Raw genomic sequence first — 17075 nt, forward strand, 5'->3', positions numbered from 1 at the left:
TTGCTTCTCTCAACAATATCGCCTCCAAGGTTTGAACCTATGTCTCCCATTGAGAATACAATATGTTTTACCATTACACTCAATACTTGTTGATCTAAACAACGTGATCTTTCTATTTTATATTTAATATTAAATTTTATTATTTTATTTTATTAAAAAACTTACTTTACGAAGAATTCCAAATATAAACAACAAAATAAACATGTAATATATATATATATATATATAAGACTTGCATTAACATTCAAATTCAATTCTAAGCAATCTCTTCTCCTTATAAAAAAAATAATTTATAAAAATTGACCTGAAAAATAATTTTATCAATAAAATTATGAAAAAAATTAATTTTGGATCGTAATATAATGATAAATTTGATTTTAAATCCCCAGAAGGGAAATAAAAGGACTATAAAATAAAATTTGATATGTATCTCCCTTGATGATGAAATGATTGATGAAAGTGGTGGGTTTGGCATAAATCCATGTATGACAACATAAGGAATGTCCCTACAAAATAATGGCATAATTTGAGTGCATATTATTTTATATAAGGAAACTGCCCCTTTGCACATGGTTTCCAGCCTTCTCCACCTTCACTTATGCTTTGCATTATTACCCTTTCATCTATTATCTCTAATTATTCACACACACACACATATATATATATTTCTCTCATATTGGATTCTTACTATATAATAATTGCTAGAGGCCAGATAGGTACATGTGAATATATATCAAGAAATGGGCTATAAAGTTTTTTAAAGAAGGAATAGTGTTTGGTGAGCAAGAAAATGGAGTTCAATATTTCATTATTATGATCCATCAAGCTTTCTCTCTTAGAAAGTTAGTTGTCTATTTTTTCCCCTTTTTAAAAAAAAAATTGGTAAACTCTATAACATGAACATGAAGAGATGCTTTTCTTTTCTGCAAAAAATATATATATATATATATTTATACTCATGTTTGTTCATGCACAATAGTAATTTATCATTATAGTTCGAACAATACTTGTATATCATAATTATAAATTTAGTAATAGTTTACGAATGAATTTTTATGTATAATTCGTATCATTTATGTAAATATAAATACAATAAAAAAAATTACATGTATCGAAATTTTAAATATATTTTTATGTTTATTGAATCCATTAAAATTAATTATCTCAAATTAAAATTTTGATTGGGGAATGGATTGGGAAATGGACAACTCAGTTTAAAATATTCTCTGTACTGTGTAAGAATAAATAATTGGTATGTCCTTTGGCTTTATTATTAAACTGTTATAATTATGGTATAATGATAGAGAATGATTGTGAGAAATGTTGCTTTGTTTAGAAGCCAAAAACTACATATTTATAGAAAAAATGCAAATAAAAGAGATAAATTCAACCAGGTAAAATACATATATATATATAATTGCTTTGATACTGTCAAAAACGAATATTTAATGAAAAATAAAAAGTGGGACTTAATGATAGCTTTAATTTCCACCATGAAACAGGAAAATAACTTGGGAAAATATTTTTAACTAGTTAATCTCCCACATTGGGTTGACTTATACTATGATAAATGATTGAAGAAGAAAAATATAAAGAACAATCTCTGGGAACACATTCCATCCATGTTTTAGTGTCTTGGAGATTTGTAATAAGTCCAAAGCTTTACAGTCATTAATGGTAGATAATTATCTGGTGTCAATCCCAAGAACCCACGAACTGATATTAAATTAATCAATCTACCCTGGTCACTGAGTTTTATTAACTATTACTAAGCTAATTATAAGCTTAATTATTCTCATATGTCCTATATATTAACTTTCGTGGTCTTCCTCTAACTCCTTTGTTCCACCATACCCAAAAATGCAAAACTTTTAGTAGGAACAAACTTAGAACACAATATTTTTCTTTTTTCTTTTTTTAAATGGAACCCAAATCTTGCTTGCTGTTCTTCTACTGTTGCATTCGTCTCTTTCTGGTTATTGCAGAGGGTGCTAATAGCATTCCAGTGCCAAATGATGAAGAATCAACCTTACTTTTGATGAAAAGAAGTTTGATCGATCCGTTGAAGAAGCTCGAAGATTGGAAAGCGGTGAGTAATGCGGCGGAAACCAGATTGGCTCATTGTAACTGGACTGGTGTTTGGTGTAACTCCAGAGGCTTTGTTGAGAAACTTGATCTTTCTAATATGAATCTCAGTGGCATTGTATCGGATCGTATTCAAGGTCTGCGCAGTCTCTTGATTCTCAACCTTTACAACAACAGTTTCGATACGTCTTTGCCAAAGTCATTTGCAAATCTCACTTCACTGAAGAGCATTGATGTGAGTCAAAACAACTTCATTGGCAGCTTTCCAACAGGTCTTGGGATGGCTTCAGGATTGACTTATGTGAATGCATCAAGCAACAATTTCTCAGGGTTTCTCCCTGAGGATCTTGGTAATGCAACTTCACTTGAAACTTTAGATTTCAGAGGCAGTTTCTTGGAGGGCACGATTCCTACATCTTTCAAGAATTTGCAGAAACTGAAGTTTCTTGGGCTTTCAGGCAATAATCTGACTGGAAAGCTTCCGAGAGAGCTCGGACAACTTTCAGCATTGGAAACTATCATTCTCGGTTACAACGAGTTCGTAGGCGAAATACCAGAAGAATTTGGCAATCTCACCAATCTGCAGTACCTTGATTTGGCTGTTGGAACTCTCAGTGGTCAAATCCCATCATCATTGGGTAGGCTTAAACAGCTAACTACAGTTTATTTGTATAAAAATAATTTCACAGGAAGGATCCCACCAGAGCTTGGCAATGCTACTTCGTTGGTTTTCTTGGATCTTTCCGATAATCAGATATCAGGAGAGATACCAGTAGAGTTAGCAGAGTTGAAGGATTTGCAGCTATTGAATTTGATGACAAATCAGTTGAATGGTTCAGTTCCTGTTAAACTTGGAGAATTGACCAAACTAGAGGTACTTGAGCTATGGAAAAATTCATTCACAGGTTCTTTGCCGATGAATCTAGGACGAAACTCGCCTTTACAGTGGTTAGATGTGTCATCAAATTCATTGTCAGGTGAGATTCCACCAGGTTTATGTGATTCAGGAAATCTGACTAAACTTATCCTCTTCAACAACTCCTTTTCTGGTCCAATCCCAGTAGGTTTATCAACATGTAAGTCACTGGTTCGTGTTCGAGTACAAAACAATCTGATTTCCGGGACTATTCCTATCGGCTTTGGAAACCTCCCTCTACTTCAACGTCTGGAATTGGCAAAAAACAATCTTACAGGCCAAATTCCAGACGATATAGCTTTGTCAACATCTCTTTCTTTCATTGATGTATCTTGGAACCACCTTGAATCAACCCTTCCTTCCAGCATCATTTCCCTCCCTAATCTCCAAACAATCATTGTCTCCCACAATTACTTGGCAGGCAAAATTCCTGATCAGTTTCAAGATTGCCCATTGTTATCTGTGCTTGATCTTTCGAGCAACCATTTCTCTGGAGAAATTCCAGAAAGTATAGCTTCTTGTGAAAAGCTGGTAACTCTAAACCTTAGAAACAATCAGTTCAGTGGAGAAATCCCAAAAGCACTTGCAACAATGCCCACGCTAGCCATGCTTGACTTGTCGAATAATTCTCTAGTTGGCTCAATACCGTTAAATCTCGGCACCTCACCAGCCTTGGAAATGCTGAACCTGTCATACAACAAGCTTGAAGGTCCGGTCCCTGCTAATGGTTTGTTGATAACAATAAATCCTGAGGACCTTGCAGGCAATGCTGGTCTTTGTGGTGGCATACTCCCACCGTGCTCTTCAAGTCCGATAAAAGCACCAGAGCAACCAAGGAAAATGCACATTAAACATGTTGCGGCCGGGTTTATCATCGGAGCATTGGTAATATTATCTGTTGGCATAACATTTTTTGCAGGAAGATGGGCATATCAAAGATGGTACTTATATAACAGTTTCCTCAGTGACTTGTTCGAAAAAAGTAACAATCAATGGCCTTGGAGATTGGTTGCATTTCAAAGGCTAAGTTTTACAAGTAGTGATATCCTAGCCTGTATAAAAGAATCAAACATCATCGGCATGGGAGGAACCGGTGTAGTTTATAAGGCTGAAGTCCATCGTCCACGAGCAGTGGTTGCAGTTAAGAAGCTGTGGAGATCACAGACCGATATTGAAAGCAGTGACTATCTATTCGGAGAAGTGAGTCTCCTCGGAAGACTTCGGCACCGTAACATTGTAAGATTGTTGGGGTATGTTCACAATGAGACTAATCTATTGATAGTATATGAGTACATGCCGAATGGAAATCTTGGGACAGCTTTGCACGGTAAACAAGAAGGGAAGGTGTTGGTAGACTGGGTTTCAAGGTACAACATAGCAGTTGGTATTGCACAAGGGCTGAATTATCTCCACCATGACTGCCATCCCCCAGTCATTCACCGGGATATCAAGTCAAACAACATTCTTCTCGATGCAAATCTAGAGGCAAGAATCGCGGATTTCGGACTAGCAAGGATGATGATTCATAAGAACGAAACCGTTTCAATGGTTGCTGGATCTTATGGATATATTGCTCCTGGTACGTTTCAAATCTATGATTTTATATATCAAAGCTTGTTTTCTTCGACAAGAACCCTTTACTAATGTTATTATTGAAACCTTTCTTATGACAGAATATGGGTACACTCTGAAGGTTGACGAAAAGATCGACATCTATAGCTTTGGTGTAGTTCTGTTAGAGCTTCTATCTGGGAAAATGCCATTAGATCCTTCCTTCGGAGAATCAGTCGATATAGTCGAGTGGACTCGAATGAAAATCAAGAAAAACAGAGGGTTCGAAGTACTGGATCCAGCCATAGCCGGTCAATGCAAACATGTCCAAGAAGAGATGCAACTTGTCCTAAGGATTGCACTTCTTTGTACTGCAAAGCTCCCAAAGGACAGACCATCCATGAGAGACATCATTACAATGCTTGCTGAGGCAAAGCCCAGAAGGAAAAGTGTGTGTCAAAATGGAGGTCACAATTCTAGCAAAGAGGCTCCTATTTTTAGCACCTCACCTGTAACCGGGCTTATGTAACAGTTCCATTAAAATTTCTTTTTCAGGCTAATGTTTTTCATTAATTTCTTGTTTATGTAAATTTTATTGAAAAGCCGGCTCTATTGTAGGCTCAGTTGCAACCATGCAGGCAAAGGGATAAATGTTCATATACAAAAGTATCTTTAATCTTTTGCAGAATACATAATAAACTTAATACTCGATAATACTTCGATCCCTCTGCCTCTATGACAGGAAAGAGATTGCATGTACAAGTAGTACTTGTTTATAAATGTGAAGTCAAATAGATCTTGCAATAAGCCTTTGTATTGATGATTGCAAGACAAGCATAACTAAAATCTACAGTCAGAACATTTGATACTTATCCTCTATTATGTTTTGTCCCGCAATAAGTTAACAAATCAAAAGATACTACAGAAAAGAATGGCGAAATAAAGGAAAGAACAAGGAACAGGAGTATAACCGGAATTTCAATATTTTTCCAAGCCACAAACAATTACATATACAGTCATCACCTTGGCCATGAACACTGGAAAATGTTATCTTTAGCAGATTTGAAGTTCCTCCATGAATTTCCTTGCAAACAACGGATTGAGGATTTTATTTTTTTTGCTACCATATCCAGAAGATGATCCCCGAGCAGTGAAAACTGGACACTTGATGTGGATACAAATATAATTATACATGCTGAGCACAAAATATTCCTTAAAACATGTTTCATTTTGATAAGAACATCAAGGAAACAATTACCTGAATCATTACTGACCTTTAAATCCAGTAACATAAAGATAAGGTTGAGAAGGAAAAATATGACACCTCTTCTCAATCCAAAGAAAGGTTACCCCTCTGTACAACTGCGTTCATATCCTAAGCTCAAAAGATTGAAAACCTTTTGCACAATTTGCCTTTGAGGTATGAATGTAAGAGCTGGATGTTATTTTGGTCCTATGCCGCAACATCTAGAAAGGTGGTTCCTGATGCACTCCCTTCATCAAGAAAGCTTCTAGACAATGGCTGGAAAATAATAACAGATAAAGAGACTCAGTGCTTAAATCAAGTTAGATAACTTTAAAAAGTAAATAGTCATATTTGGCATCAATATGGATTCTAATGAGAAAGTAGCAAAATGTTTCCATCACAAATTTTTAAAACTTTATTAAACCAAAAATAATACCAAAAGAATAAATGTCTAGAGTATACCTCCTTATAATCAACGTGCAATAAAGAAAAAGGCTCCTTCTCTCTGAGACCTCCATTTTCATTTAATATTCTGTCCAAATCCTGCAAAAAGAATGAGCCAACTATGAGACTTACATTACTTGTAATTCCTGAAAAATGTATGGACACAATATGAGTCAATCCAACTCTTTAAGATGTTCTACGCTTTAACTAAAGAGGTGAATAAAAGCACCAAGCATAAAATATTAGAACATGTTTCACAATGCAGATACAAAGTATTTTGTGCACCACCTTTGCAAGCCAACATAGAAGATGGGGATCGCAGACCGATTACCCCCACAAGTTTCATTATCAACTAATTGGCTAGTCTAAATTTTCCAACTATAATATTGCAACATAACTGGACAACAGCTTCAACAGAGCCTTAATTCAATCACCTCAACATTCCCTTACATTTCAAAGTTCCCTATATAAGTTTATAAATGCGTAACTGCAAGCAGAGACCATATAAGAGAAAAACCAAGTTCAGAAAAGCTGTATGATATTTTAATTTAAACAATTTAAACCAACCATTTTACCTTTCCAGTCAAGATTTCAAACTCAAGCAACTCTTCCACAATCTTTTCAAGAACTTGACGATTTTTCTTAAGCATTTCCCTTGCCTTTTCATATGCTAAATCGTAAATCTGCATATATAACAAGCATCGTTATAGAGTTACAATAGTAAATCAACCTCAATGGTTTTATCAAGAATCACACAGTTAAATGAATCTGTGTATCAAACTTGGCATATACCTTTTCAACTTTAGCTGCCATCTCAAACTCGTGATTGTTTCCCATGCTCAAAGCTGTAACCTAATATCAATGAAGAAAAGTCCAACATAAACAATCTATTGAGCAGTTGCAGCAGATATCAACAAAGCATATTATTCCAGAACTTAAATAAGAATCATATGCAATTGTTTCAGTATTTGGATCTATAAAGAAAAGAGAGTACCGCATTAGTACTATAGTAAACTGCAGGACTATCATCAGGACCCCATCCATACTGAATCACCATCCTTGTAGCTATCTATTGCAATTTTCACAAAAGTAACCCAGACATAATAGTTAAAATGAAAATTATTTCAAGTAACAAAGTTAATATGCTCAGGCACATGAATCAGTAAGAATAGGATTATATCAACCTCCTGAGCCTGCTTTAATTCTGACGCAGAAAGAAAATTTTCTTCTCCAAAAGGTAGCAGCAGTTGGGCTGCAATATGTGATCCAAAGCAGAATACAAGCTTCTTTTCAAGGTAAGACCTTGATTCTGCATTTCCATACATAGACCCTTCATTTCTTGCCTTGGTAATCTTTGTACATCCAATTCCCTGAAAGACAGAAACAGTTAATTAGTACTATATTCATCCTGCCCTAAACACAGGCTGATTACTGGTGTCTGTTGCCAGTAAAATATGCAAGAATTATAGATTCACATATTTAGAATACAAAAAACACAGCAACTGTGATGTAGACAAAAGAGTTTAAATAAAAAGATGAGCTGAAAAACAATATAAACTAGCCATGCTCCCATAGAGCTTTCCTGCGGTTCACCAGTTCCTGATCCATCTTCATGCAGGCAGAATAAAGAACCACTATTTTGGCCTAAAGTGTAGCATCATAATCATTTGATGTGCATCACCCTCTTATTTTCTGAGAAGAACCATGTTTTGTTTCTCATGGGTAATTTGAATTGGCAGATGTCTCATAAAGCTTACAAGCATACTATATATTTAGATTCTCCCTATACTATTTTTTGTAATCTACCTAAGCAAAGGATGCCCCCTACAGCAGATACAAGACTGCAATAAAATGGGGAGGGAGAATATGATGCTGCTACTGGTATCACAAAAATGGCAGGTAAGAACATTCTTTTAATCTTCGGCTATAAAAAGTTTCAACAAATAGATAACAAAGAATTAACATTGAACAGACAGAAAACAAGCAAAAACTAACATAATTGAAGTACCAGCATCATCAGTTTACTACTCATACCTAAAGAAAGCATTAAGAGCCCACTTGCAGTTTTGAATTAAGCATGAAAGCACAATAGTGGCACCATAGTCATAGACTCCTTAAAGATAAATAGCACTTATAAAACATACTTCAGAAATGTAATCTGAAGATATTAGAATTGCTAACCTCCCATGAACAAGGTTCAAGCCATAGATTATCCACAACATCAAAATTTGGTAGAAGTAGTGCAATGAGACCACGACCAGCAGCCCAAACAGAATGTGGGAACTTAGTCTCCCTTGTCCACTACAAATAATCACACCGACATTAATAAAACTTTCATGATAGAAGAAGGCCAAAAGTTTCTATCATTGTGAGTATCCGAGTACAAAAATCAATACAAAGATTTATAACCTCAAACTATCAAACAATTCCATTCATCTAAAGACATCCATAGAACATTTATGAGCACTATGTCATACTCATTTATCAGCTCTTAAAAAATTAACAGCATGTATGACCTGGCAATTCAATTAATCACCACATTTCATCCAGCAAGCACTTTATTGGCTTTCTATAAAATTTAAGATTCTTAGACTAGCCCCAGAAATTATTTTTCAGTCCAAAAAGAATCCAACAGAAAATTATTAATAGCAATTGACTTGCATATTTAAAATGACAAGCAAGTTAGTTACTGACATCAAGGGGAGGATTTAGATATTCTATTCCATTGCTTATCTGACCATATGGCTCCATTAAATCAACCACGTTCTGCAGATCATCTTTGGTCAAATTTAGTCCAAGGTGATTCACCAGCATTTGGCTAATTTGCTTGACAATTTTGGTTTTCCGCAGCCATTTTGGGATCATGCTGCTGAATGTCTGCAAGCAGTAACAAATTACACTTAGATAATTTGGTTAAAATTGCTTAGTGCCTAAAACATGAATTTACCACAATTAAGATGGATTAGTTAAATATGAAACTCAGAGAAACAGAGGTAAACATGTAAACTGAATGAAAACACTTAAATAACTGATTCTTCGAATTTCAGGAAGAATAAAACAAGACATTAATGAGATTATATTGACCTGGTAAGGTACTAACACCCACAACATAAGATCCTTGTAAAAGAATGAAAAAGGGCAACAGAAATATTATAGACGGTGAAGTATTAAACCATTCCAGGTACCATAAAATAGCAATAGGAGTCATTTCTTACCGCAAACCAGCTACAGTAGCTCATAAGTTCATCCGTATCAAGAAACTTGCTTCTAAATGCACTGCCTTCCAGGGCCACAGGAACAAGTTTAAGTTCTATAGGCCGCAGAAGAGCAGTCTTCTCAGCAACCTAAAGATATAGAAGGATCATGATTTAAGAGTATATTGGCAGACACAACTTAAATTTAAAATAAAAACCATTAACAACAACATAAATTCCGCAAACAAATACATGCAGACAGGCAAAATAGAGAGAGAGTGAGAGACCAGTAAGCAATGAAGGTTTAAAGATTCATTTAACAAAATTGATTCATAAATAAGAATAGCAATTGGCGATTTGGGTGGCAAAAGTTGAAAAGAAGCATGACTATGATATGACAGCTTAAACACATGGATGAACTTGCAAATGGAACTTCAAGAGAAAGAAGTTCAGAAACTACCTTTTTCCAGTCTACCATATCTATAAGCTCCTCATCCATAGTTTCTTTTGCAGCAATCTGTAGTATCCTCTCCCTTTCCGCTTGAGTTGGCCTTTGAAGATGAAATACTCTGTCCATACGACCAGGCCGTTGTAAGGCCTCATCAATTTGCTTGATATTTCTAGTAGTAGCCATCAAAACAACCCCATCTTGTTTCTCAAACCTGCAAAAGGTCCACAGTGCATTAGGAAAATAAAAAGATGCCAACCTTTCCTCTTTTGTTAATAAAGGTCAATGACTTCACACGGTATTGAAATTACATGAACACAACAAACTGTAAGGACAAAAAAGAAAATATCAGCTCCAAAAGGCGAGGATACATGATAGAAAAACAGGCAGCTTGGCAAACTATTTGAAAGCTTCCAACAGAACTTAGCAACCAGACCTTCCATAAGAGAAAGTTGTATCTCATTGCCCAATCTTTTAAAGAAAAGCTCCAAAAATTACGTTCAAAGATAGATTCCTTCCAGAAGATACACAGGCAGGAATAACTTAAAGCATAAATTATCAAATTATTAAAGCACTGTCTGCCTACTAGAATCCCCAGTCAGTTATCATGAGCAAGCCATATATCTCATGAGCATCTTAATTAATGCATGTAGAGAAAGTTTAGTGCCGGTGAACCATATGAACAAAAGGGAAACACAGTATATTACCCATCAAGTTCCACAAGAAGTTGATTGATGAAGGCCTCATGGTCCTGCTTTTTTGTGTGAATAAATTTTCCACGAACACCAGCAAAGAGGTCAAAATCCTCCACAAATATAATTACAGGTGCCTAGAAAAGGGGATTAGACAAGTCAGCAAAGATTGAATAAAATATGGTTATAAAGTGTATATAGTCCTCCCAAGGCTAGCAAATTTAAGAAACCATACAGACACCACAACTAAAAGGTTAGTTTTCTAAAAACTGAAAAATATTTTTTCAAGAACCAAATATATTTAGTTATTAAAACTACAACAGTTACAATTGTTTTATGCAAAAGAATGTTGGCTTACATCTATAAGATATAAACAGAAATGGTACAGTAACAGAAAGTGGAAAACAAATTGGTCACAATACGCTCCAAGTCCCTATACTCTTTGTACATTTGAAATTTAGTCCCTCTACTTTTATTTTCAGGAATTTAGTCCCTCTACTTTTATTTAACAGAAGAATGTTAACAATTAAGCTTGCATTTTCAAATCTGAAAAATAGAGGGACTAAATTTTAAATGTACGAAGAGTGTAGGGATTTGGAGCATATTTTAACCAGGCAAATTCTAAAAACAAAATCATATCATGTTGGAAATATAGCTAAATGGTTTGGTCAAGTCAAACAAAGCCCAAGGATAAACAAGGAGCAAATAGATAAAAAATTGCATGACTGAAGTACTAAGAAAAAAATTAGAATGGAAAAAAAGCATGATTTCGAAATGTAAGTTGAACATGGTGAAACATTGCCATTAGTAAGACAGACCAATTTTGGAGGAGAAACAAATGTACAAGGGAGATTGGAAACTAATGAAGAACCAAATCATCACCATCATTCCACATCTATAACTTACAAGTCTATTCTAGAGAGAGAAAAGGTATAGAAGAATGTAGAATGACATTATTGTATACTTTTGTATCTTTCACCAACATTTTAATCAGGGCAGTTAGACCTCGAATCTGAACCATGTTATACTTGCCAATAAATTATTTAATTTCTAGTAAGCAAAATCTGAAAATCAACAATAAGGCTCATAGAGGATTACCAAATCCCTGGCTGTCTGAAAAAGCTCCCTAACATTTGATGCACTTTGGCCAACCCACAGTCCAGCTTCCAATTGTTGTGCTTCAACATTGACAACTGGCACCCTTGCCTCAGCAGCTATGGCTAGTGCAAGAGATGTTTTTCCTGTTCCTCTCTCTCCAACAATAAGAACTCCCTGAAATATAATAACAGATTACCTGACCTTGTCCACACCAAATTCAACATGGATATCTATTTTCTCAAGTGAAGGATCTTTACAATGCACAGATTAATTTACATGCTCATGCTAACAAGTTAAAATGCAACATTTTTATGGTTGAATAGTTTAAAACAGTTTCAAATCACATTAACCTCAGAAAATATATAATAGAGGACAGATATTATGTTCATAACATTGATTGCATAATTTTTTTTCCAGCTGATTGCTGGTCTTCCATAAAATGGGAGAGATTGCTAAAACTATCCAAGTATAAACAGCTCTGTTAATGACTGAGATTACCACTGCAGTGGAAAGCTCCCCATAACAAATTTAGAACATGAGAACCAAAAAGGAATATTATCCAGTTTATTGGTTGTAAAAATCTGCCAAAGAAAAGAACCTGAAAAGCAGGACAACCTACAAAATCATCCTTCTCCCCTTCTCAGTGAGAGGAGATGGCAGCATGTCATGCTGTACTAGCCCAGAGGAATTCAAGACCATTATTTCTTTTTTATATTTTTATTTTTGAGATCAAACCATAATTTCATTTTAAGCATCAACACAAGAGTTTAGAAAGGAAAAAAGAACAGTTAAAAGGCATTCCAACTCCAAAATGATGCATAAAAAGGAAGAGGGAAATAATATTATGGCAGGATATGGGTCATTGTTAGAATAACATACCCTAGGTGCACGGGCACCCATTTCTTGGAATGCACCAGGGTTCTGTAGAAATGCAACTACTTCATTGATTTCCTCTCTCATAGACTCAATGCTAGCAAAATTCTTCAAGGGGATTGGAGGATTTTTCACTCTCTGCATGCCAAAACAAACTTAAAAATAATCTCATAGAAAACTCCAGTTATTGAATACTTAAATTGTGTGTCAGAATTGAACCTTCATTCCATCAAAAGCAGTTCTTATGGGATCAATGCCAGCCTTTTTCTTGCGTTTGATCCTCCTCAACCTATAATTAAAATAGCCTTTCTGCAAAGTAAGATAAAAACAATCTTAATACCAGACCACAAAAGCCCAGTGTAGAGAAAACAAATGCCTAACAAAGCCACAAGAAAACCTCTACCGAAACAGCATCATAAGAATTTGCACTCATAAAAACGCTGTAGTTATAACAAAAAAAAAATGGAATAAAGTAAAAAGGCAATATTAAAAAGGGAAGGAAATAATACCACTCTCCGCAGTTTTCTCATGTTTGGATCTTTACGTATAGGTCCATAACCAAGAACTCCTGGAACTTTTCTTCTAAGGAAGCGGAATGCATGATACAAAATATATCCATAGATAGCACTTCGAATGAGAAACCAAACAAACCATTTAAAGTCATCTGTCTTTCTGGACTTGAAATTCATTTCTGCTTCAGACTGCCATTTCAAATACCAAGTGGAGGCCACAGTTTGACCTATTTCCTCTGGCCATGCCATCCCCAACTGCATCCTAACCTGTAACCAGGGCAAAGCAGAACTTTTTGAAAAACATAAGCAATGAAAGAAATTGGGAACTATTTTCTGAATGCACTAACAGAATCCATACCGGGTAAGGAATGATATATTCAATGAGTGGAAATACAATAACCATCATTATATCATCGTTTATATTTCTAATTTTCTGATAAACCCAATCTTTTCCATATGATACAAATTTTGTCTTCCATAACCCAGTTAAGCATCGATGAGCCAGCCTTATTGTCAAGAGAAACTGTTGACGAAAATCCAACTCTGAGAAGGGGATATACATCAATTGAACAGCGGTTGGGATGCCGCAAGCAAGCATTTTCATGTATAACCCATCAAATCCTCCAAAATTCTCATATAGCATGTCAAATTCCTGGAATCAAAAGGAAAGGGAAAAGGAAAACATTAAGTAAGAAGAATGCCAATATCGCTCATGGAGTCACTAGAAAGGTTTCTACACTCATGTAACCTTGATGTCGACAAAATATTCCTTATCATCCCCTTTCAGTGCAATATACATCACAGCCCAGTCATGCCTGATTCGAGCATGCTCTACTAACTTCTTAGACACTGCATAAGGAACAGCCATTGGATCCATTTCCCACCTGCTTCTCTCTTCATTGTACCAAGTCTTTGCAACCACTCTATCTCGATCCAAGAGAATCCGTTCCTGCGATAAACATTTTATACAACATGAACCACACACTGAAAATAGTCTCATAATAGGTCTTTTCTTCAATATGTGGAAAATAAGGCTTATGATATCTGAAGATCAAATATACACCTTCCACATCATTGAGCTTCATGATATGAAGGAAGGATGAAATAACAGAACATTTGTAACGGTAACATATGCATCCTCCCCGTTTAACTTTCTAAAATGAGTGTAAATTTAAAATATATATATCTCCACAAAACGAGCTTCTGTTAAGGGAAATGCTACCTGTCTTTGAGCTACATAATGTTTGCCAAAATCAACATCTTCCAACAAGTGTCTTTTCAGGTCAGCTTTAGCTTCTTCACGCCACTTCTTCCAACCATGGTGCAAATGTAGACCAATAGCTTTAGGAACAACAACTTCCTTATCTCCAAACATCCACTTCAGTTCAACTTCTGGAAATCCTTTCACAATTTCATCCTCAGGTGTTTTTACAACAAAACGCTTTTCACTGCCAAATTTTTTCATCTTTCTTCTTATGCGAGATTCCAGATTCCTTTGCATCTGCCTAGAATCTTTAAGACATTGTTTTATGCGTAAAGCAAAATCCATAGAATCTTGATTAAAGAATGGCCCAAGATCTTCAACCTCCACAACACTAGGCAAAATCATCTGTTCAAAGAGCTTTCTTTGTGCCATTTTAAGTTCATCTCGAATTTCAGACCTCGAAAGATTGGTAATAGAGCTTTTAGGCGGACTGCAAGCACAAACCCCAATACTTTAGATAAGGAGATGAAGAGTTATCTAACAAAAACATTTTCAAAGTGAAATTAAATTTCCAAAGGGAGATACTCAAGTACTCATGTAAATTATACAACAATTTAGAAAGACGATTACAGTCAATATATCAAAATCAGCATCAGGACAAAGTATGCCAAAACTGTTGGAAGCTAAACTTACAAATCATCCGCATCATCAAAGTTAAAAATGTTAAGAGTGGTTGCAAAGAAACTCCTTTAACACATGAAAGCTAGGCGCAAAGAAACTCCTTTAACAAGCACTGCAAACTAAAAGTAAAATAAAATAACAACTGCAACGCTATTTACTCTTTGTAAGAGGCAGAAAATAAACATTTAGATAACCAAATAATTGCATTTAGATTAGGTAATGAGATAACTTTAAGACTGCGAAGTCTATACCACAAAATAAAGAATGAAGAAGGGCAGAATAAGAGAAACAAGATAAAGTGATAAACCATCTGAGCAGATAAATATGGATTATAGGATACACCAAATATTTTATAATTTTACTCGAGCAAACTAATTCAGATTGAAATCCTATAGATGAGAAACAACATATACAAATATATAATAATCGGTAGAAAAGGTTTACCTCTGGAAAAGCTCCTTCCTCCTCATTTGGTTATTAAACCTTTGCACCAACTCCTCACACTCCCTCTCAATAAAACAAAGCTCCCTCACACCAATACTCAGTGCTGTGGTCTCTCTCCTCAGTATCTCATCCTCAATCTCCCCAATTCTCTCCCATATCCTACTATACTCCTCCTCCATTCTCTCTATTCCCTCTTCCAACTTCTCCACTGTATTCCGTCCTTGTCCTTGTCCTTTCCCCTTCCCCTTCCCCTTCCCCCCTCTCCCACTCATCACCTTCTCCTTCTCACTCCCCACTTTCACTGCCTTATCCACAATCTCCTCAGCTTTTTTCTCTAACTCCTCTTTCTCTCTCTTCAACTCCCTAAATTCCCTATACAACCCTTTCATTATCTCCCGTTGCAACTCCTCTTTCTTCACTTTCACAGCTTTTAACACTTGCCCAACTTCCTTAACATCACCATTTCCAGTCCTAACCTCCTCTACCCTGCTCAACAACTCCGAAACCACCTCTAACAACCTCCTTGTATAATCCGAAAACTCGTGCTCATTTTTCCTCAAAGCCCCTTCCTTTTCTTCTTCTTCTTTTCCCCTCACACTCAGTTTTTCCACTACTGCAGCCATTGCCACACATTTAAACTCCCCATTTGGACTGAAATTCGATAACCCAATTGCAAAACAAAGCAAAGTAAAAGCAAAACTCTTAACCAAACATTGAAATGAAGAATACCCAGACGAGACTTTGACTTCCTTTTCACAATTTTCCTTTCTGGGTAGCACCAAATTTTGATGTTTCACAGGTTTGGAGCCTTTGGGATTTCCTAGGAATGCAAAAGCTTTGAAGTTGAGCTTAATGGAGAGGGTTCTGGTGGGTTTCTTGATATACCTATGGGTTCTGATAAGATGCCTTGTTCTGAAATTGGGAGGGGAGAGTTGAGAGAGGCATGGTGAAGTGAAGATGGAGTCCATTGAAAGAGATGAATATTGGCGAAGCTAAGGAGAGTGAATTAATTGATAAGATGGTAGAAATTTGGTGGTCATTTTGGAATGTAGGAAAACGTTTGAGGTTAGTTTCGGAAATAGAAAAGTTGGAAGACTGCAACAATGGAGGAGAAGAAGAAAGGTTTCAGAGACGGAGAGGTTTATGTAGGGATTAGACTTTAGAAGTGGGAGAGATATCATAAACCGATGTGGTTTTTTAACATTGTTTGATTTGGATTGAACCGGGTTCATAATGATCAGTTTTGTTTCTTAAGTTCATAAAAGAGGTCAAATTCTTATTTTTATCCCTCTACTATGTTCAAATTTATATTTTGACCCCTTTGTTTTAATTTGATAAAGTTTAGTCTTCTTTTTCTAAAATAAGTTTAATCTTCTACTTTATAATTTTATTAGGTAGCTCAAGGAATTTTTTAAAATATAGTTTAAATTAATATTTTTAATTAGTGTGCTTTTTCTTTTAAAATAATTTTTAGTACTTTAATAATTAATTAACAGTTTTCATCATTTAAATCAATTAATATATTATAAAAATAAAAATAAAAAAATCATATCAAATTAAAATATAGAAATTTAATTTCAAATTTAATTATAATAAAGGATTAAAATCTTAATTTATTTTTTTCGAAAATGCCCTTCCAAAATGACACAATCACCAAAATCCCCCTATTAGAAGCACCCTAAAATTT

General features: G+C 35.3%; 2 protein-coding genes across 6 annotated transcripts; one reads left to right on the forward strand and one right to left on the reverse strand.

Annotated features, from left to right (window-relative positions):
* The first annotated feature begins 1845 nt into the window (after nt 1-1845).
* Nucleotides 1846-5496, forward strand: LOC107928738 (leucine-rich repeat receptor-like protein kinase PXL1). The gene is made up of 2 exons (XM_016859993.2): nt 1846-4580; nt 4675-5496. The coding sequence occupies exons 1-2, from the start codon at nt 1922-1924 to the stop codon at nt 5079-5081; spliced, it is 3066 nt and encodes a 1021-aa protein (XP_016715482.2). The 5' UTR covers nt 1846-1921; the 3' UTR covers nt 5082-5496.
* Nucleotides 5349-16602, reverse strand: LOC107928737 (probable inactive ATP-dependent zinc metalloprotease FTSHI 5, chloroplastic). 5 transcript variants are annotated; one of them, XR_001692695.2, is made up of 20 exons: nt 15389-16587; nt 14282-14753; nt 13808-14008; nt 13418-13711; nt 13057-13326; nt 12767-12856; nt 12554-12685; nt 11675-11848; nt 10592-10713; nt 9897-10098; nt 9458-9586; nt 8937-9119; nt 8424-8543; nt 7427-7612; nt 7237-7311; nt 7035-7094; nt 6818-6925; nt 6261-6341; nt 5827-6074; nt 5349-5709 (listed from the first exon to the last, which is right to left on the reverse strand). XR_001692695.2 is itself a non-coding variant. In XM_016859992.2 (19 exons), the coding sequence occupies exons 1-19, from the start codon at nt 16354-16356 to the stop codon at nt 6006-6008; spliced, it is 3936 nt and encodes a 1311-aa protein (XP_016715481.2). In that variant the 5' UTR covers nt 16357-16602; the 3' UTR covers nt 5349-6005. The 5 variants fall into 5 exon arrangements, 1 of the variants encoding a protein (XP_016715481.2); XR_001692696.2 differs by having other exon boundaries at nt 5349-5716; XR_001692694.2 differs by having other exon boundaries at nt 5811-6074.
* Nucleotides 16603-17075: the final 473 nt, after the last annotated feature.

The sequence above is a fragment of the Gossypium hirsutum genome, chromosome D11, assembly GCF_007990345.1.
Source record: "Gossypium hirsutum isolate 1008001.06 chromosome D11, Gossypium_hirsutum_v2.1, whole genome shotgun sequence".
NCBI classification, from domain to species: Eukaryota; Viridiplantae; Streptophyta; class Magnoliopsida; order Malvales; family Malvaceae; genus Gossypium; species Gossypium hirsutum.